The sequence below is a fragment of the Dipodomys spectabilis genome, unplaced genomic scaffold, assembly GCF_019054845.1.
Source record: "Dipodomys spectabilis isolate Male_0828 unplaced genomic scaffold, ASM1905484v1 ptg000282l, whole genome shotgun sequence".
In the NCBI taxonomy this organism is placed as follows: Eukaryota; Metazoa; Chordata; class Mammalia; order Rodentia; family Heteromyidae; genus Dipodomys; species Dipodomys spectabilis.
This window is the reverse complement of record NW_024870959.1, coordinates 269424-290739: the sequence shown is the minus strand read 5'-3', so window position 1 is coordinate 290739 and position 21316 is coordinate 269424. Positions and strand designations below refer to the sequence as shown.

Sequence of the window (21316 nt, the reverse complement as noted above, 5' to 3'; positions counted from 1 at the left end):
CTCCCGCTGGGCCAATCTGAATCCGAGTTCAGGTAGTTAGGGGCAGGACTGTCGTGTGAGGTCCAATCAGCAGCGAGTTGGATTTGTGGGGGGGCTAAAGGGCATGTCTTACAGCTGGACCAATGACAAGTGAATTAGGAAAGTGAGGGCAGGGCTTTCATGGAATAGGCCAATCAGGTGTGAATCTAGGTGGTGGGATGTCCTAGAGGAGGGCAAGACCAAGCCTGTATCCTAGCAACCCACTGGAAATGGTCTGAAATGGAAGGTTGGATTAGTCCAATACCCTAGCAACCACCGGAAATGGCCTGAAATGGAAGGCGGGACTAGTCCAATACCCTAGCAACCACCGGACATGACCTGAAATGGAAGGTGGGACCAGCCCTGTATTACGACCGGAAATGTTCTGAAATGGAAGGCGGGACCAGTCCTATACCCTAGCAATGACCAGAAGTGGCCTGAAATGGAAAGTGGGACTAGTCCTATACCTTAGCAATGACCGGAAATGACCTGAAGTGGAAGGTGGGAGTAGTCCTATACCCTAGCAATGACTGGAAATGACCTGAAATGGAAGGTGAGACTAGTCCTATACCCTAGCAACGACCAGAAGTGGCCTGAAATGGAAGGGGGGACCAGCCCTGTATCCTAGCATCAACAGGAAATGACCTGAAATGGAAGGCAGGACCAGTGCCCGGCTTCTGACCCCGGTGACCCCTGACCCTGCCGTGCGGTGCGGTGCTCACGAGGTTTTATTGTGTGAGAAGTTAGAGGACATAGGCCCGGATGTGAGAGGGCCCTGGATGGGAGGCTGGGAAAAGGCCCCGGATGGGAGGACCAAGGTGGAGGTCCAGGATGAGAGGCTCAGGATGTGAGAGTCCCCGGATGTGGGAATCCCTGGGTCTGAGAATCCCCAGATGTGAGACTCTCTGAATGTGAAAATCCCCGGATGTAAGAGTTCCCCAGATGTGAGAATCCCCGCATGTGAAAGTCTCTGGATGTAAAAGTCCCTGGATGTGACAATCCCCGGATGTAGGAATCTCTAGATGTGGGAATCCCCGGATGTGAGAATCCCCGGCTGTGGGAATCCCCAGATGTGAGAATCCCTGGATGCGAGAATCCCCAGATGTGGGAATCCCCGGGTGTGAGATTTCCCCAGATGTGGGAATTCCCTGGTCTGAGAATCCCCGGATGTGGGAATCCCCGGATATGAGAATCCCCGGATGTGGGAATCTCTGGATGGGAGAATCTCTGGATGTGAGAATTTCCGGATGTGAGACTCCCCGGATGTGAGAATCTCTGGATGTGAGAGTCTGTATGTAGGAATCCCCGGATGTGAGAGTCTCTGGATGTGAGAATCCTCGGATGTAAAAGTCCCCGGATGTAGGATTCCCCAGATGTGTAAATACATCCCCGGGAATCCCCGGATGTGTCACCAGAAGTGAGAATCCCCGGATGTGAGAATCCCCGGATGTAGGAATCCCCGGATGTAGGAATCCCCGGATGTGAGAGTCTGTATGTGGGAATCCCCGGATGTGGGAATTTCTGTATTTGAGTATACCCAGATGTTTAATACCCGGATGTGAGTCCCCGGATGTGAGAGGCGCAGGCCAGGATCTGCCATAGCCCCAGGGAAGTTGGTGGTTGGGGGTCGGGTCGGGGTCAGAGGTCGGGGATCAGGTGGTCGCAGGCACAGAGCGGTCCGGGCGAGCAGCAGGGCTGCAGGCGCGGGCTCCAGGTGTTGTGTGCAGGGGCGAGGGGCGGGGCCGCGAGGGGGCGGCGCATGCGCATCATCCGGGCCACCGCGGCCTCCACGCGCCTGCGCGTCGCCATCGGGCCCTGCAGCGGGCGAGTCTCCCCTGGGTCCGCCGTCAGGTCAAAGAGCAGTGGCCGCCGGTGGCGGGTCATTCGCCGCCCCGAGCAGGCGCAGGCAGGGAAACCGAGGCAGGTGCCCGAGCCCGGCAGGTCGAAGCGTGGAGTGGCGAAGTGCAGCTTCCACACCGTGTGGCCTGCGGGGGGTGGGGGAGTAACATCCAGGGCCTCACATCCGGGGATTCCCATCCGGGAATTCACATCCAGGACATCACATCCAGGGATTCGCATCCGGGCATTCACATGCAAGACCTTACATCCAGGGATTCCCATTCAGGACTTCACATCTGGGTATTCACATCCGGGGATTCCCATCTAGGACCTCACATCCGGGGATTCACATGCAGGACCTCACATCCGGGAATTCACATCCGGAACCTCACATCCAGAACCTTACATCTGGGGCTTCACATCTGGGGATTCACATCTGGGGCTTCACATCCGGGGGGGCCACATCCGGGCATTCACATGTGGGACCTCACATCCGGGGACTCACATCCGGGGATTCTCATCTGGGACCTCACATCCAGGGATTCCCATTTGGGACCTCACATCCGGGGCCTCACATCCGGGGATTCCCATCCGAGGCCTCACATCCGGGATCTCACATCCAGGGCCTCACATCCAGGGATTCTCATCCAGTACCTCACATCCGGGAATTCCCATCGGGGACTTCACATCCGGGGATTCCCATCTCATGACTTCCATCCAGGTCCTCACATCCCGGGATTCCCACATCCGGGTCTCCCACCCCCAGGTCTTGCATCCGGGTCCCTGCGCGCATGCATGCAGCTCCCTCCCCCGCCCCAGGGCCCAACTGAGGTCGAGGCACTCACTTGGGCGGTCGAACCAGCGCACGGCGTGCAGCCGGGCCTCGCAGTAGTGCAGCAGGAAGTCGTGGCCTGCGGCCTGCGCCGTCCCCAGCAGCGCGGGCATCAGGTCCCGGCCGTCCACCTCCCTGCGGGACCCGGATGTGCAGGCTTCTGGGCACTCAGAGACCCGGATGTGCAGGCCAGAGCCCCCAGAAACCCGGATGTGCAGGCCAGAGATCCCAGAGACCTGGATGTCAAGGCTTGAGCCTTTAGAGACCCGGATGTGCAGGCTTCTGAGCCCTCAGAGACCTGGATGTGCAGGCTTCTGAGGCCTTCAAGACCCGGATGTCCAGGCTCCTGAACACTCAGAGACCCGGATGTGCAGTCTTCTGAGCGCTCAGAGGCCCGGATGTGCAGGCCAGAAATCCCAGAGACCCAGATGTCCAGGTTTCTGAGCCCCCAGAGACCCGGATGTGCAGGTCTAAGACCCAGGCCTCTGGTCTTAGAGACCTGGATGTGCAGGCCTGAGGCCTCAGAGACCCAGATATCCAAGCTTCTGAGCGCTCAGAGACCCGGATGTCCATGCTTCTGAGCCCCCAGAGACCCGGATGTGCAGGCCTGAGATCCCAGAGTCCCGGATGTGCAGGCCTGAGCCCTCAGAGACCCAGATGTGCAGGCCTGAGCCCTCAGAGACCCGGATGTCCAGGCCTGAGACCTGGGCCTAGGTACTCAGAGACCTGGATGTGCAGCCCTGATGCCTTAGAGACCCGGATATGAAGGCCTGAGTCCTCAGAGAACCAGATGTCCAGGCTTCTGAGTGCTCAGAGGTCCAGATTTGCAGGCCTGAGCCCTTAGTTACCCGGATGTAAAGGCTTCTGAGCCCCCAGAGACCCGGATGTCAAGGCCTGAGCCCCGGGTCTTGGGTCTTAGAGACCCGGATGTGCAGGCTCCTGAGCCCCCAGAGACCCGGATGTGCAGGTCTGAGCCCTCAAAGACCCAGATGTGCAGGCTTCTGAGCAACCAGAGACCCGGATGTGCAGGCCTCAGCCTCCCCCCCTCGGGATCCCCGAGGCCCCGGATGACCCCCCTTCTCCTCCACCCCGTGGGGACCCAGGCAGGCGAACTCCTACCTGTCCGCCGGAACCCAGCCCCCGGCCAGGAGCACCACGGTGGGGAACAGGTCCATGAGGCTGGTGGGCTCAGGCACCAGGCGCCCTGCGGGCAGTTTCCCGGGCCAGCGCACCAGCCCAGGGACCCGGATGCTGCCCTCCCAGCCGCCCATGCCTTTGCCACCTGCAAGGGGGGGGCGGAGGGCAAAGGTCAAGGGGCGGGGTCGGGCTGTGTGGGAGGCCCCGCCCACCCTGCCTCAGTTTCCCCCTCGCCTCGGTGCACGCCGTTGGAACCCCCGAGGCGGGCGCCCCCAGCCCGGGCCTCCAGTGAGGCACCGTGGTCCGACGTGAAGTAGACGAGGGTGCGGCGCCCCAGCCCCGCACCGTCCAGCGCTGCCAGCAGTCGCCCTGCGGGAGGGGGGGGGGAAAATGGGTCCGTGCCTCAGTTTACCCCCAGCATCCACCGTGCCTCAGTTTACCCAACATGCATCATGACTCAGTTTACAAATTTCCATCGTGCTTCAGTTTATCCTCAATGCCCAGTGACTTAGTTTACCCAACAGGCACCCACCGTGCCTCAGTTTACCCCCAACGCTCACCGGGCCTCAGTTTACCCAAATGCACTGTGCCTCAGTTTACCCCCAACATGCACTGTGCCTCAGTTTACCCAAATGCACTTTGCCTCAGTTTACCCAAGTGCACCGTGCCTCAGTTTACCCTAAACATGCACCGTGCCTCAGTTTACCCCTATATTTGGGCCTCAGTTTACCCAAGTGCACCGTGCCTATTTACCCAAATGCACCGTGCCTCAGTTTACCCCAACCCGCTGACCCCGTCCCCGTGCCTCAGTTTACTCCCATCCCGGTGCCTCAGTTTACTCAACCCACTCACCTCGTCCCCGTGCCTCAGTTTACCCAACATGCACCATGTCTCAGTTTACCCAACATGCCCAGTGACTCAGTTTACCCAACATGCACCATGCCTCAGTTTACCCAAATACACCGTGCCTCAGTTTACCCCAATACCCAGTGACTCAGTTTACCCAACATGCACCGTGCCTCAGTTTACCCCTATACTCGGGCCTCAGTTTACCCACATCCACCGTACCTCAGTTTACCCAAATGCGCCGTGCCTCAGTTCACCCTGAACATGCACCGTGCTTCAGTTTACCCAACATGCACCGTGCCTCAGTTTACCCAAGTGCACCGTGCCTCAGTTTACCCAAACCCCATGCCTCAGTTTATCCCCAACACACTGACCCCGTCCCCGTGCCTCAGTTTACCCAAATGCACCGTGCCTCAGTTTACCCCAACCCATTGACCCCGTTCCCATGCCTCAGTTTCCCCCATCCCGCTCACCCCATCTCTGTGCCTCAGTTTCCCCCAACCCACTCACCCCACCCCTGTGCCTCAGTTTCCCCATCCCGCTCACCCCGTCCCCATGCCTCAGTTTCCCTATCCTGCTCACCCCACCCCCGTGCCTCTGTTTCCCCCATCCCACGCACCATGCCTCAGTTCCTGCCCCCCCGCACTCACCCACCATCCAGTCAAGCTCCTCCACGTTGTCGCCGTAGGCGCCGTGCACGCTGCGGCCCCGGAAGGCAGGTGAGGTGACCAGCGGGACGTGGACGTGGAGGAAGGAGACGAGGAGGAGGAAGGGGCGGGCCTGGTGCCTGCGGATCCACGTCAGACCCCGCCCCCACCATCAATAACCTCACTGATAACCGACCTGATCAGGTATTGCCAATAATCGATCAGATGATCGATAATTGATCCTGATCTGATCAGATATTACCAATAATCGATCCTGATCTGATCGATAATACCAATAATCGATCATGATCTGATCGATAATACCAATAATCAATAGTGATCTGATCAAAAATACCAAAATCGTGATCCGATCAGTTATTACCAATAATCAAACAGATCTGATCAGTTATTACCAATAATCAAACATCTGATCGATATGACCAATAATAGAACATGAGCTGATCAGATATTACTAATAATCGAACAGGATCTGATCAATAATACCAATATTCGATTGTGATGTGATCGGTAATACCAATAATCGAACATCATCTGATCGATAATACCAATAATTGAACATGAGCTGATCAGTTATTACCAATAATCGAACATCATCTGATCAGTTATTACCAATAATCGATCATGATCTGATCAATACTACCAATAATCGATCATGGTCTGATCTGAGGTTTACCAGATGTCTCTACAGATCTACTAGATGGAACATCCAGGGACCTGAGGTCTACCAGATGTCTATAGAGATCTACTGGATGTACATCCAGGGATCTAAGGTCTACCAGTTGACTATAGAGATCTAGTAGATGGAATTGGTCCTCCTCCCCGATCCCAGGCTGACCTGTGGATGAAGGCCTCAGCCTCCCGCAAGAAGAGCCCCGCGCTGGCCTCAAACCTCAGAGGCTGCTGGACGACCTGGTGATCCCTCATCAGGAAGCAGTCAGCATGGACGATGAAGATACCCAGGAGGCGGGAGGTGCAGGCCAGGAGCAAGGCCCCACATCCGGGGCCCAGCACCCAGGGCACCCAGTGCAGGCCCAGCAGGCCCGTGACCTTCCCAGCGGCCAGGCAGAGCAGGGAAAGCAGCAGCAGCTGAGCCCCCAGGTCCAGGGGCCCTTGCAGACGCGCTCGCTTCTCCGAGGGCTCCGCTTGCAGGCAGTCCATCAGGGTGAAGGGGACCCCGAAGAAGGAGTCAAACCCGTGGTTCAGGGGGTGGTGGCAGTGGTCAGTGGGGGACTCACAGTTGAGGCCCAGGTGCCATTTGCCTGGAGGGGAAGAGATGGATGGATGAGTGAATGGATGGGTGGATGGATGGGTGGATGGATGGGTGGGTGGATGGTTGGGTGGGTGGATGGGTGGGTGGATGGATGGATGGATGGATGAATAGGGGAATGGGTGGGTGGATGGATGGATGGATGGATGAATAGGTGGATGGGTGGATGGATGGATAGATGAGTGGATGGATGGATGGATGGGTGGATGGGTGGATGGATGGATGGATGGATGGATGGATGGGTGGATGGATGGATGGATGGATGGGTGGATGGATGGATGGATGGGTGGATGGATGGGGGATGGGTGGATAGATGGATGGGTGGATGGATGACTTCTTTCTTACCTATGAGGCCGGTGGCATATCCCTGCTCCTGCAGGATCTTGGCGAAGGTGATCTCGGAGGTGGGCAGCCCGCCCGACACGGCTGCCCACTGCAGCACGCGCGCCCCGTTGGTGGTCACCAAGCCTTCCAAGAGAGAGGAGAAGGACCCTAGGTCAGTGATGATGGCGTCCCGGGTCAGGAGGGGCTATCTAGCACCTTCAGGGGGAAGGCCTGCTGTGTCTGGGATAGCCTGGGACCTGCGCACCCGGGGTGGAAAGGACCCCAGCCCTGTGAGCCCCCGGGGGAAACCAATATGGCATCACTTCCGGTTTCCTGGCGTTTCAGGGGGAAAGTCCCAGAGTCTCAGGAATTTGAACCTGAGATCCTCAGAGTAGTCCTCCCCTCCCTCTGATGGACCTCAGTGCCCTAGATGTTGAGCCTCAGTTCCCTGGATGTTGGACCTCAGGTCCCCGGATGTTTGATGTTAGTATCCCGGATGTTGGCCCTCAGATCCCCGGATGATGGAGTTCAGTGCCCTGTATGGTGGATATCAGGACCCCAGATGTTGGACTTCAGTTACCCAGATGTTGTAGCTCAGTTCCCTGGATGTTGGATCTTACAACCCCGGATATTGGAGCTCAGATTCGAGTATGTTGGCCCTCAGATCCCCAGATGTTGGAGCTCTGTTCCCTGGATGTTGGGGCTTAGGTTCCCGGATGTTGGATCTTAGTACCCCGGATGGTGGATGTCAGGTCCTAGGATGTTGGAGTTCAGTTCCCAGAATGTTAGGCCTCAGATCCCCGGATGTTGGATCTTAGTACAATGGATGTTAGAGATAAGGTCCCCAGATGTTAGAGTTCAGTGCCCCGGATGTTGGTGCTCAGATCCCCGGATGTTGGATCTTAGTAACTGGATGTCAGAGATGAAGTCCCTGGATGTTAGAGCTCAGTGCCCTGGATGTTGGTGCTCAGTTCCCCGGATGTTAGGCTTTAGATCCCCGATGTTGGGTCTCAGATCCCCAGATGTTGGATATCAGGTCCATGGATGTTGGATCTTAGTACCCCGGATGTTGGCTCTCAGATCCCCGGATGTCCCGCCCCCACCTCCCCCCCACCGCCCCCTCCATTCCCCAAATGTCCCACCCCCCCATACCGACCCAGGCGCACAGGGTAGCGTCCCGTCAGGAAGGCCGCACGGCTCGGGCTGCAGACGGACGCTGCCGCCAGGTGCTGGGTCAGCCGCACGCCGTCCCGGGCCAGGCCGTCCAGGTGCGGGGTGCTGTGGGGGGAGAGGAAAACTGAGTCACAGCCTAGAACATACGGGGACCTGGGGTCTAACATCCGGGGATCTAATGCACAACATCCCAGGAGCTGAACTCCAACATCCAGGGCCCTGAGATCCCACATCCGGGGATCTAAGATCCAACATCTGGGGACCTGAGGTCCAACATCCTGGGATCTAAGGTCCAACATCTGGGGCCCTGAGATCCCACATCCAGGGTACTAAGATCTATATCTGTGGACTGGACTCCTACATCCGGGGATCTAAGGCCCAACATCCGGGGACCTGAGGGCCTACATCCGGACAACTAAGATCCAACCTCTGGGACCTGAGCTCAAACATCTGGGTACCTGGTCTCCAACATCTGGGACACTAAGATCCAACATCCAGGGATCTGATATCCAACATCCGGGGGCCTGATCTCCAACATCTGGGGTACTAACATCTAACATCTGGGAACCTGATTTCCCACATCTGGGTTATACTAAGATTTAACATCCGAGGACCTGATCTCCAACATCCGGGGCACTAACATCCCACATCCAGGGATCTGATATCCAACATCCGGGGACCTGATCTTCAACATTCAGGGAACTGAGATCTAACATCCTGGGAATTGAACTCCAACATCCGGGGACCTAACATCCAACATCCGGGGACCTGAGGTCCACTAGATGTCTATACAGTTCTCCTGGTGGAACATCCGGGGAACTGAGCTCTAACATCTGGGGTACTAACATGTAACATCCGGGGACCTGATATCCAACATCCAGGGCAGTAAGATTCAACATCCGGGGACCTGATCTCCAACATCGGGGACCTGATCTCCAACATCCGGAGCACTAACATCTAACATCCGGGAACCTGATTTCCCACATCCGGGGCATTAAGATCTAACATCCGTGGACCTGTCCTTCAACATCCAGGGCACTAACATCCCACATCCGAGGATCTGATATCCAACATCCGAGGATCTGATATCCAACATCCGGGGTACTAACATCTAACATCGGGGACCTGATATCCAACATCCAGGACACTAAGATCTAACATCCAGGCACCTGGGCTCCTACATCCAGAGGAATAAGATCCAACATCCGGGGCACTGAGCTACAACATCCAGGGTACTAATAGCTAACATCCGGGGACCTGAGCTCCCACATTCGGAGCACTAACCTCCAACATCTGGGGACCTGAGCTCCTACATCTGGGGCACTGAAGTCCAATATCTGGGGACATAATCTCCCACATCCGGGGTACTAAGATTTAACATCCAGGGACCTGATATCCAACATCCAGGGCACTAACATCCAACATCCGGGGACCTAGTCTCCAACATCCGGGGTACTAACATCCAACATCCAGGGAACTGAAGTCCAACATCCGGGAACCTGATTTCCCACATCCGGGGTATTAAGATTTAACATCCGGGGACCTGATATCCAACATCCGGGGCATTAAGATCCAACATCCGGGGACCTGGTCTCCAACATCCGGGGACCTGGTCTTCAAATCCGGGGTACTAACATGTAACATCCGGAGACCTGATATCCAACATCCGTGGCACTAAGATCCAACATCCGGGGATTTGATATCCAACATCCACGATACTAACATCCAACATCCGGGGAACTGAGTTACTAGATGTCTATACAGTTCTCCTGGTGGAACATCCAGGGATCTGAGCTCCCACATCCGGGTAACTAAGGCCCTACATCCGGGCCTCCCCCTCTGCTCACCGCAGGCTGCGGTTCCCGAAGCTGCCCAGGTCGCCCAGGCCCAGGTCGTCGGCCAAGAGCAGCAGGAAGTTGGGGCGCGAGGGGGCGGGGCCTGCACAGGGGCCAGGGGGGAGGAGGAGGAGGAGGAAGGCGAGGGGTGGGGCTGCGCAGCTGCTGTGCGACCTGAGGAGGAGAGAGAGGAGGAGGAGGGGTGGATGGGTGGATGGATGGGTGGATGGATGGATGGATAGGTGGATGGGTGGATGGATGGATGGATGGGTGAATGGATGGGTGGATGGATGGATGGTTGGATGGATAGGTGGATGGGTGGATGGATGGATGGATGGGTGAATGGATGGGTGGATGGATGGATGGTTGGATGGATAGGTGGATGGGTGGATGGATGGATGGATGGATGGGTGAATGGATGGGTGGATGGATGGATGGTTGGATGGATGAGTGGATGGGTGGATGAGTGGATGGATGGATGGGTGGATGGGTAGATGGATGGATGGGGGGATGGGTGGATGGATGGATGGGTGGGTGGATGGATGGATGGGTGGATGGATGGATGGGTGGGTGGGTGTATGGATGGATGGGTGGGTGGATGGATGAATGGATGGATGGGTGGATGGATGGATGGGTGGGTGGATGGATGGATGGATGGATGAATAGGTGGATGGGTGGATGGATGGGTGGATGGATGGGTGGATGAATAGGTGGATGGGTGGATGGATGGATGGATGGGTGGGTGGATGGATGGTTGGGTGGATGGATGGGTGGATGGATGGGTGGATGGATGGATGGGTGGATGGGAGGAGGGATGGGAGGACTCCCCCTCCCTCCAGGCCCTCTCCTGACCAACATGGCGCCCAGGATCGCATCCTTCCCATGATGCTCCCCGTTTCCTGGAAGAGAAGGCCGGAAGCAGGAAGTGGGGAAGAGCTGAGGAACATCCGGCCACCCCAGGGCCAGGCTGCTGTTGCCCCCAACAGTACATCAGCCCCTCACCTTGTCTTTCCAGGCTTGTGGCAGGGCCCTGCAGCCCCCACCCCAGGGCATGGTGGGACATCCGGGGGGGCTCCAAAAAGCAATCGAAGCCCCCCCACCCCGGGTCCCCACACCTCTCCCCGTGTTCCCCAGAGGACGAACTCACATCCACAGTTCTCTGCCATCAGCGCCTGGGCCTGCTGCTCTCCCTGCCAGCCAGGAAGCTCGCAGGGGTCAAATGTCCACGTCACTCCAGCAGCCAGAACTCCACAACCCCCCTCCAAAATAAAAGTCCCCTTGTTCCTTGGAAAGGAACAGGATGTGGTGCTGAAGGGGAAGGCAGGGAAGAAAGGGAAAAGCCTGGAGTTGCTGGGCTGGGCGCCAAGAAATTGCCAGGCCTGGCAGAGGCAGGAGGAAGGGGAGGAGGGAAACCTCGAGAACTACATGGAGGGCTGCAATAAGAGTCAGGACCGTCAGGGAGCGTGGCCTGTGCCCAGGGGGCGTGGCCTGTGCTCAGTAGGGCGTGCCAGAGCTCAGGAGGGTGTGGCCTGGGCTGGGGAGGAAGTGAGGGACTCAGGAGGGCTTGGCCTGCGCTGGGGGGCGGAAGTGAGGAAGAATTCCATCCAGAAGCAGCATGGCTGCTTTATTGCCTCCGAGTCTGGGAAAGGACCCCAACGGCCAAAGCACAGCTGGAGCCCGGGGCCAAGGTGTGGAGTGCCCGCTCCGCCCACATCTGGGTTCCACCTCTCACATCTGGGTCTCAACCCCTCACATCTGGGTCCCAACCCTCACATCCGGGTCCAAACCCCTCACATCCGGGTCCTGGCGCCTGCCAGTGGACCTGGAGTTAAGTAACATCCTGGTACTCGCCTCCACATCTGGGTTCCCGTACCTGGAGATGCCTAACATCTGGGTACCGACCCCACATACGGGTTCACGGACCTGGAGGTCCCTAACATCTGGGTACTCACCCCACATCCAGGTTCATGGACCTGGAGGTCCCTAACATCTGGGTACTCACCCCACATCCAGGTTCATGGACCTGGAGGTCCCTAACATCTGGGTAGTTCCCATTCCACATCTTGGTCCTGGACCCTCAGTGGATGTGGAGGGACCTGACATCCGGGATCCCCACACCACATCTGGGTCCTAGACCCTGTCAGTGGAAGGAGAGGAGCATGACATCCGGGACTCCACACGCCACAGCCAGGCCTGTGGATGTGATATCCGGGTCCTGCCCAGCACATATCTGGGTCCCTGCCACAGTCCACATCCGGGTTAATGGACGCGGACTTACATAACATCCGGGTTCCCCATGCAACATCCGGGTCCTGGCCCCTCAGTGGACCTGGAGATAGGTGACATCCGGGTCCCCCAGTCCACATCCGGGTCCTGGCCCCTCAGTGGACCTGGAGATAAGTGACATCTGGGTCCCTGACGCCACATCCGGGAGAGTGGACACGGAGGAGGGTGACATCCGGGTCCCCCAGTCCACATCCGGGTCCTGGCCCTTCAGTGGACCTGGAGATAAGTGACATCCGGGTTCCCCAGGCCACATCTGGGTCAGTGGACACGAATGAGGGAGACATCCGGGTCCCTCCCAGTCCACATCCGTGTACTGGCCCCTCAGTGGACATGAAGGAAGGTGACATCCGGGTCCCTCCTAGTCCACATCCGGATCCTGACCCATCAGTGCATCTGGAGGAAAGTGACATCCGGTTTCTCCATGCCACATCCGGGTCAGTGGACATGGAAGAAAGTGACATCCGGGTCCCTTCTAGTCCACATCCGGGTCCTGGCCCCTCAGTGGACCCGGAGATAGGTGACATCCGGGTTTCTCCCAGTTCACATCTGGGTCCTGGCCCCTCAGTGGACCCAGAGATAGGTGACATCTGGGTCTTTCCCAGTCCACATCGGGGTCCCTCCCAGTCCACATCCGGGTCCTAGCCTCTCCGTGGCCTCTGGTCGGACTGCAGCTTCTGTACAGCACATGCAGGTTTGGAGCCCCACATCCAGTCATCTTCCGGCTGGGGCCCAGGAGTCTTGCTGGAGCCGGACATCCGGGTCTCACGCGCTTTCCCGGCAACCGAACCCAGCGGCCTAAAGGCAGGAATGAAGCCCCACATCCGGGTCTTCTCGGTCTGTTGCCTGGCAACCGAACACAGAGGCCTAGACGCTGCGGTGGAGCCCAATGTCCTGGTATCTTCACTTGGTTGCCCGGCAACCGAACGCCGCGGCCTACCGGCGGGAATGAAGCCCCACATCAGGGTCTCCTCAGTCCGTTGCCCTGCCATGGCACCCAGCGGCCTAGTGGCGGGAATGAAGCTGAACATCCGGGTCTCTGGCACACGGGGGTCGTGTCTGGGCGGCGCCCCGGGGTGGGCGTGGCAGATGTAGGCGCCGCGGTCGCGCTCGGAGGCGGCGCGCACCTCCAGGCTGCCGTCGGCGCCCAACGTGAAGCGGCCATGCCTCTGCGGCCCACGCAGCACCAGCCCCCCGGGCAGGCGCCAGGACACCGGAAGCGTGGAGGTGGGGCAGCGCAGCCGGAAGCTGCCGCCCAGCACCACACGCAGCGCCGCCCCCGGCGCCGCCCCAGGGGGTGGAGTCAGCGCCTCAAAGGGCAGAGTCGGTGCGTCAGGGGGTGCAGTCAGCGCCCAAGATGGCGGGGCAGGCGGGCCAGGGGGCGGAGCTGCCTCAGAGGGCGGAGCCAGCGCACCAGGGGGCGGAGTCAGCGCCCAAGATGGCGGGGCAGGTGCGTGATGGGGCGGAGCCGGCGCAACAGGAGGCGGAGTCAACGCCTCAGAGGGTGGAGCCGACGCCGCAGGGGGGAGAGCCCGCGCCCACCATGGCGGCAGCCGCACCCACATCCGGGCTTTGCCCGCTGGGTTGCGCGCCACGCACACCACGGCATCGCTGCCACCGCTGTGCAGCGCACGCACATCCGGGATTTCCAACGTCCCGCGCGCATCCACGCTGATCCCTCCCCCCGTGCGACTGCGATACGGGACTGGAAGTACCAGCCCACCCGGAAGTTCCCACAGCAGGCGGGGCTCGGGGACGCCATCCGCCTGGCAGCGCACGCGCAGACGCACCACGGGGGAGACCCGGATGTCGTCGTTCACGTCGTCATGGACGTAAGGCGTGACCCGGATGCGCGGCGCCCGCAGCTGCACGTGTAGGCGCACGGTGGCGCGCCAGCCCCGCCCCGCCACGCACGTGTACGTGCCTGCGTCGGCCCGCCGCACCCCGCGCAGGCGCAGACGCCCGTCCGGCAGCACCCGGAAGTGGGCGTCCTCCGGGCCGGAAGTGAAGGCCATGGGGCGCAAGGCCGGCGTCAGCCACGTCACCGCGCGCGACCCTCGCGTCACTGGGCACGTGAGGGTCACTGGGGCGCCGTAGGGGACGGAGAGCTCAGGGGGCAGCAGGGTGGAAGTGGGAGAGGAAGAGGAAGCCGGAAGTGAAGCAGGAAGTGAAGGGGAACCAGGAAGTGAAGAGTAACCAGGAAGTGAAGAGGAAGAGGAAACAGAAAATGAAGAGGAAGAAGGAAGAGGCTGAAAGGAAGAGGAAGAAGAGGAAGAAGGAAAGGAAGAGGAAGAAGAAACATGAGAGGAAGCAGGAAGAGATGGAGAAGAGGAAGAAGAAGGAAAGGAAGAGGAAGCAGGAAAAGAATGTGAAGAAGAGGAAGAAGGAAGAGACTGAGAAGAGGAAGAGGAAGGAAAGGAAGAGGAAGCAGGAAAAGAATGTGAAGAAGAGGAAGAGGAAGGAAAGGAAGAAGAGGAAGAAGGAAGAGACTGAGAAGAGGAAGAGGAAGGAAAGGAAGAAGAAGAAGAAGGAAGAGATTGAGAGGAAGAGAACAGGAAGGGATGAGAGGAAGAAGGAAAGGAAGAGGAAGAAGGAAAAGAAGAAGAGGAAGCAGAGGAAAAGGAAGAAGATGAAGGATGGTGAGAGGAAGAGGAAGGAAGAGATGGAGAGGAAGAGGAAGAAGGAAAGGAAGAGGAAACAGGAAATGAAGAGGAAGAGGAAGACGGAAGTGACTGAGAGGAAGAGGAAGAACCCGCCCCAGGCCCCGCCCCCCAGCTGTGGTCACACATCCGAGGTCTAACCCAGGCCCCAGGTCCCAGTTCCCCACACTCCCATCAGGCCTCGTGACCCGAACATCCGGGTCTCCCAGGACACCGGATGGGACCTGGAGGCGGTGGTAGGCAGTGCAGTCCTCCCTGGGGTCGGCGTCCTGGGTCACGGGGGTCACGGGGGTCACGGGAAGCCCGGGTTGCAGATAGGAGGCACCTGGCCCAGCCATCAACTCCACGCGCAGCCATGCATGCGCGTCGCCCGCCGCGTTGCGCGCCACGCACACGTACTCCCCCGCATCACGTGACGTCACCGGACGCACGGAGAGCGTGCCGTTGGAAAAGGCGCGGACCCGGATGTCAGAGCTGGGGAGGGGAGGGGAAGGGAGGGCAGGAAGGAAGGAAGGAAGGAAGGAAGGAAGGAAGGAAGGAAGGAAGGAAGGAAGGAAGGAAAGAAGGAGGGAAGGAGGGAAGGAAGGAGGGAAGGGTAAAGGAAGGATTGGAGGGAAGGAAGGAGAGAATGTAGGGAAGGAAGGAGGGAAGGAAGGATTGGAGGGAAGGATTGGAAGGATTGGACGGAAGGAAAGATGGAAGGATTGGAGGGAAGTAAGGAAGGATTGGAGGGAAGGAAGGAAGGAAGGATTGGAAGGAAGGAAGGAAGGATTGGAGGGAGGGAAGGAAGGAAGGATTGGAGGGAGGGAAGGAAGGATTGGAGGGAAGGAAGGATGGAAGGATTGGAGGGAAGGAACGAAGGATTGGAGGGAAGGAAGGATAGAAGGATTGGAGGGAAGGAGGGAATGTAGGGGAGGTTGGAGGGAAGGATTGGAAGGAAGGATTGGAGGGAAGGAAGGAAAGCTTGGAGGGAAGGAAGGAAGGATCGGAGGGAAGGAAGGAAGAAGGGAAGGAGGGAAGGAAGGAATAAGGGAAGGAAGGAAGAAGGGAAGGAAGAAAGGAGGGAAGGAAGGAAGGAAGGAGGGAAGGAAGTAATAGGAGGAAAGACCATAAGGAAGGGAAGACAAATTTGAAGCCAATGTTAGTTATTCGCACATGTGACATATGCATCCAATACTCATCTTGTATCGATCCCTGACCGATCATCTATCAATGATCGATCACTAGGGTTCTACCTTGCGATCTGGCAAGCCAGGACCTATCAATTACCTATTCACTGCTAATGGATCTACCATCCCCACCTCATCTCTATCAATATTTAATGGATAATCGATTTGTTATCTATGGTCTACTGTGTCTACATCATCTGTCTAATCCATCCTCTATCAATTAACTATCTATCAAGGGGTATCATCTTTATCCCAACTATGGGTGGATAGATGGATGGGTGGATGGATGGATGGATGGATGGGTGGATGGATGAGTGGATGGATGGGTGGATGGATGGATGGGTGGATGGATGGGTGGATGGATGGATGGGTGGATGGATGGGTAGATGGATGGATCGATGGGTGGATCGATGGATGGGTGGGTGGATGAATGGGTGGGTGGATGGATGAGTGGATGGGTGGACGGATGGAGGGATGGATGGATGGATGGGTGGATGGATGGATGAGTGGATGGGTGGATGGATGGATGGATGGAGGGATGGATGGATGGGTGGATGGGTGGGTAGATGGAGGGATGAATGGATGGGTGGATGGATGGATGGATGGGTGGATGGGTGGATGGATGGATGGGTAGATGAATGGATGGATGGGTGGGTGGATGGATGGGTGGGTGGGTGGATGGATGGATGGGTGGATGGATGGATGGGTGGATGGATGAGTGGATGGATGGATGTATGGATGGGTAGATGAACGGGTGAATGGATGGATGGATGCCCCCCACTTCCCACACTCACCTGCTCCCAGCATCCACCAGGCGCCCGTCTGGCAGCCTCCAGAACACGCGTGGGGCGGGATCCCCGCGCGCGTGGCAGTGCAGCGTGAGGTCAGCGCCGTGGGGCACGCGCATGGCGAGCGGGCCTCGGGGTCGGACGCTGGGGGGGAGACGCGCGGGCGCGGGCGTGACTTCGACGTGCACAGTGCGTCTCGCGCTGCTCAGCGCGTTGGCGGCCACGCACTCGTACTCACCGGCATGGCGCGGGGCCTGCAGGCGGCGCAGCACCAGCGTGCCATTGGGGAGGACGTAGACGTCACTGAGTCGAGGGTGCGTGTGCGCATGCACGGGTCTCGCGTGGGTCCCGTCAGGCAGACGCCAGTGCAGGGCCACAGGGGGCCAGGCCTGGGCTGTGCAGGGCAGGTGCAGGGTGAGGCCCGCGTGGGCCGACACGAACTCCGTGGGCGCCTCGCGCAGCACGGGGGGAGCGGGGGAGGCGTGCATGACATTTCCACGTGTGTCAGAGCCACGCATGCGCGCTTCATGTGTATCAGGTGAGTGTGGAAGGGATGTGATCGTGTCCCTTTCACGAGTGATACTTACACGTGTGACCATCGTGTGAGTTTCAGATCCACGCGTGACATTTCCAAGCGTGTCCATCGTGCCAGAGTCAGATCCACTCGTGTCCGTTCCACGCGTGTCGGGCGCCGCCGGGGTCAGCTCCACGCCTGGGGATGGACAGACGGACGGAGGGAGGGGCAGAGGGACAGGGCATTGGATAAGAGCCCCTGTGCTGGTCGGAGACAGTGCTCTGTCCCTCTGTCTGTCTGTCCGTCCGGCTGTCCATCTCCGTCCGTCTGTCTATCCATCTGTCTGTCAGTCTGTCTATGTCTGTCTGTCTGTCCCTCTGTCTGTCTGTCTCTGTCAGTCTGTCTGTTCATCTACTTGTCCGTCCATCTGTCCATCTGTCTGTCCGTCCGTTTCTCTGTCCATCTCTCTGTCTGTCTGTCTATCCATCTGTCTGTCAGTCTATGTCTGTCTGTCCCTCTGTCTGTCTGTCTCTGTCAGTCTGTCTGTTCGTCTGTCTACTTGTCCGTCCGTCAGTCCATCTGTCTGTCCATCCGTTTCTCTGTCCATCTGTCTGTCCCTCTGTCTCTCTGTCCCTCCGTCTGTCCATCTGTCTGTCCCTCTGTCTCTCTGTCTGTCCATCTGTCTATCCATCCATCAGTCCATCCGTCTATCTGTCCATGTGTCTGTGTCGCTCCGTCCACCCATGTATCTGTCTGTCCATTCATCTGTCCATCCATCTATCTACTGTCTTACTGTCTACCTATCTGTGTATCCTTCCTTCCGTCCATCTCTCTCTCTCTCTCTCTCTCTCTGTCTATGGCTCTGTTTGTCTATCTGTCCATTGCTCTGTCTATCTATGATTCTGTCTATTTGTCCACTGGTCCATCCATCTAGCTATCTGTCCATCTGTCTGTCCACCTGTCTCTCTATCTATCTGTCTGCCTGTCTGTCTGGTGTCTGTCTACCTATCTGTCTATACATCCATCGGTCCGTCCGTCTGTCTACCCACCCACCTGTCCATGTTATCTCTTTCAATCCATCCATCCATCCACCCGTCTGTCTATCCATCCATCTGTCCATCTGTCTCTCTGACTGTGTATACCTCTGTCTGTCTATCTGTCCATTGGTCCATCTATCCATCTGTTCATCTGTCCATCTGTTCGTCTCTCCATCCATTCTTCTGTCTATCTGTCTCTATGGCTCTGTCTATCCGTCCATTGGTCTGTCTGTCTGTCTGTCTATCTGTCTGTCTGTCTGTCTGTCTGTCTGTCTACCTATCCATCCATCCAACCATGTATGTTTCTATCTGTCTGTCTGTCTATCCGTCCATCTGTCCATGTATCTCTCTGTCTGTCTGTCTGTCTGTCTCTCTATGGCTCTGTCTGTCCATCCTTCCATTGGTCGGTCTGTCTGTCTGTCTCTTTCTATCTATCTGTCCATGTCTCTGGTGTCTGTCTGTCTACGGCTCTGTCTATCATCCATCAGTCTATCTGTCTGTTTATCCGTCCATCAGTCCATGTATCTCTCTGTCTGTCTGTCTCTCTATGGCTCTGTCTATCTGTCCATTGGTTTATCTGTCTGTCTGTCTACCTATCTATCTGTCCATCTGTCCTTCTATCTATCTACTATCTGTCTACCTGTCTATCCGTCCTTCTGTCCGTCCATCTGTCTACCTGTCTCTGTATCCATCTGTCTGTCTGGTGTCTGTCTACCTATCTGTCTATACATCCATCAGTCTGTCTGTCTGTCTACCCATCCATCTGTCCATCTATCTCTTTGTCTATGGCTCTGTCTGTCTATCTGTCCATTGGTCTGTCTATCTATCCATCCAGCTGTCTGTCTGTCTACCTATCTATCCATCCATCCAACCATGTATGTTTCCATGTCTGTCTGTCTCTCCATTCATCTGTCCATGTATCTCTCTGTCTGTCTGTCTATGGCTCTGTCTATCCGTCCATTTGTTTATCTATCTATCTATCAGTCTATCTGTCTGTCTATCTATCTGTCCATCTGTCTGTCTACTGTCTGTCTACCTGTCTATCCGTCCTTCTGTCCATCTGTCTGTCTGTCTCTCTATGGCTCTGTCTATCCGTCCATTCATCCGTCTATCCACCTATCTGTCTGTCTGTCTGTCTATCCATCCGTCCCTCTATCTGTCTGCTCTATGTCTGTCTGTCTGTCTGTCTGTGCGTGTGTGTTTGTCTCCCCAGTCATCCTGTGCCCCACACAGCCAGGAACACAGACAACAGACAGACAGACAGAGTAAAGGACTTCGCCCCTCCCCTCCCCATGCCCTCTGACCTGTCCATGCCCTCTGCCCTCCCAGTGACCCGACCTCCCTGTGACCTCTCCATGACCTCTGACTACTCTGTGACCTCTGACCTCCTGTGACTCCTGGCTTCCCCATGACCTCTGACCTCCCAGTGACCCTCCCGAGACCTCCCCGTGAACTCTCCATGACCCCTGAGTTCCCCATGACCTTTGACCTCCCATCCACTTCTCACCTGCCCATGGCCTCTCACCTCCCCGTGACCTCTCCATGACCTCTGACCTCTCTGCAACCGCTGACCCTACTGTGACCCCTGGCTTCCTTGTGACCTCTGACCCCCCGTGACCCCTAACCTCCCCGTGACCTCTGACCGTATTGTATCCTCCCTGTGACCTCTTACCTCCACCTCCTATCTGGCTCCCCTCAGTCCCCCGCCCCCACGCCAAGAGCCTGCAGGAGACAGATGGGTAAACTGAGGCTCACCCGTGTCCAGCTCATTCCAGACGCCACGGGGCGGGGTCACGGCGGGCGGGGCCGGGGGTCGCGGGTCAAAGGTCCCCGGGTCACCATCGGGGGAAGCCGCAGGATGGGAAGGGAGGACATCCGGGGCACGGCCATGCAGGGTCGTGACCACGGGGTCAAGGGGTTCACCGTGGGGCCCGGCCGGGCACGGTGAGCTTTGTGCTGTCGCCCCTGCCTGCGGCCGCTGCCAGGCCTCCTGGGAGCCGGAAGTAAGGAGGCCGGAAGTGAGGAGGACGGAAGTGCAGAGGTCGGAGCAGTGGATGCTCGAGGGGTGGAGGCCGGAAGTGGGGATGTCTGTGTCGAAACCGGAAGTGGAGAGGTCCATGGGGAGACCGGAAGTGTGGAAGTCAGAAGTGGGGATCTCCGAGTGGTAACCGGAAGTGGGGTGGTCTGACTGGAGACCGGAAGTGGGGAGGTCTGTGGGGAAACCGGAGGTGTGGAAGTCGGAAGTGGGGATCTCTCAGTCAAAAACGGAAGTGGGTAGGCCGAAGCAGTGGAGGCCGGAAGTGGGGATTTCTGAGTGGAAACCGGAAGTGGGGAAACAGGAAGTGGGGTGGTCCGAATGGAGACCGGAAGTGGGGATCTCCGCGTGGAGACCGGAAGTGTAGATCTGCGAGTGGAGCCCAGAAGTGGGGATGTTCGAGACAAAACCGGAAGTGTGGAAGCCGGAAGTGGGGTGGTCCCAGTGGAGACCGGAAGTAGGAATTTTCGAGTGGAAACTGGAAGTGTGGAAGCAGGAAGTGCGGGGGTCCGAGTGGAGACTGGAAGTGAGGAGGTCCGTGGGGAGAGCGGAAGTGGGTAGGCGGAAGTAGTGAAGACAGGAAGTGGTGATGTTCAAGTGGAAACCGGCAGTGTGGAGACCAGAAATGGGGTGGTCTGAGTGGAGACCGGAAGTGGTGAGGTCCGAGTGGAGACCAGAAGTGGGTCGGCGGAAGACACAGAGACCGGAAGTGGGGATATTTGTGTCGAAACCGGAAGTGTGGACGCCGGAAGCGGGGAGGTCTCCGTGGAGACCGGAAGCAGGGCGGGCGGGGCCCGGAAGTCGCCTGTGGCACGGCCGCGAACGTGCGCCAGGATGCGCGCCCAGTGCTCGGGCCGGATGTGCTCGGCAGCCACTGTTGGGCGCGGGCGG

General features: G+C 57.8%; 2 protein-coding genes across 3 annotated transcripts; both read right to left on the bottom strand.

The window, feature by feature from the left end:
- Window positions 1-749: 749 nt before the first annotated feature.
- On the bottom strand, window positions 750-13277 carry LOC122126523 (arylsulfatase L-like). Of its 2 annotated transcripts, XM_042701061.1 has the most exons (12): window positions 12218-13277; window positions 11087-11247; window positions 10792-10838; window positions 9952-10113; window positions 8088-8209; window positions 6953-7075; window positions 6176-6599; window positions 5323-5459; window positions 4061-4195; window positions 3809-3971; window positions 2703-2824; window positions 750-2003 (listed from the first exon to the last, which is right to left on the bottom strand). In XM_042701061.1, exons 3-12 carry the CDS (start codon window positions 10821-10823, stop codon window positions 1657-1659), a joined length of 1767 nt encoding a protein of 588 aa, XP_042556995.1. In that variant the 5' UTR covers window positions 10824-10838; window positions 11087-11247; window positions 12218-13277; the 3' UTR covers window positions 750-1656. The 2 variants fall into 2 exon arrangements, with proteins under 2 accessions (XP_042556995.1, XP_042556996.1); XM_042701062.1 differs by lacking the exons at window positions 10792-10838; window positions 12218-13277 and having other exon boundaries at window positions 11087-11597.
- Window positions 12864-20509, bottom strand: LOC122126516 (matrix-remodeling-associated protein 5-like). The gene is made up of 4 exons (XM_042701059.1): window positions 20146-20509; window positions 16846-17551; window positions 15050-15356; window positions 12864-14330 (listed from the first exon to the last, which is right to left on the bottom strand). The coding sequence occupies exons 1-4, from the start codon at window positions 20507-20509 to the stop codon at window positions 12864-12866; spliced, it is 2844 nt and encodes a 947-aa protein (XP_042556993.1).
- Between the last annotated feature and the right edge of the window lie 807 nt (window positions 20510-21316).

Excerpts from the sequence above, each read along its gene's own strand:
- LOC122126523 (XM_042701061.1), bottom strand. The coding sequence starts at position 10,823 with ATGGGAAGGATGCGATCCTGGGCGCCATGTTG. Across the intron at positions 6,600-6,952 it reads ATATGCCACCGGCCTCATAG|GCAAATGGCACCTGGGCCTC; the intron begins GTAAGAAAGAAG and ends CTTCCCCTCCAG. Across the intron at positions 2,825-3,808 it reads GGCTGGGTTCCGGCGGACAG|GGAGGTGGACGGCCGGGACC; the intron begins GTAGGAGTTCGC and ends CGGGTCCCGCAG.
- LOC122126516 (XM_042701059.1), bottom strand. The coding sequence starts at position 20,509 with ATGGACCTCTCCACTTCCGGTTTCGACACAGACATCCCCACTTCCGGC. Across the intron at positions 17,552-20,145 it reads CTGGAATGAGCTGGACACGG|GCGTGGAGCTGACCCCGGCG; the intron begins GTGAGCCTCAGT and ends GTCCATCCCCAG. Across the intron at positions 15,357-16,845 it reads CTGGTGGATGCTGGGAGCAG|CTCTGACATCCGGGTCCGCG; the intron begins GTGAGTGTGGGA and ends TCCCCTCCCCAG.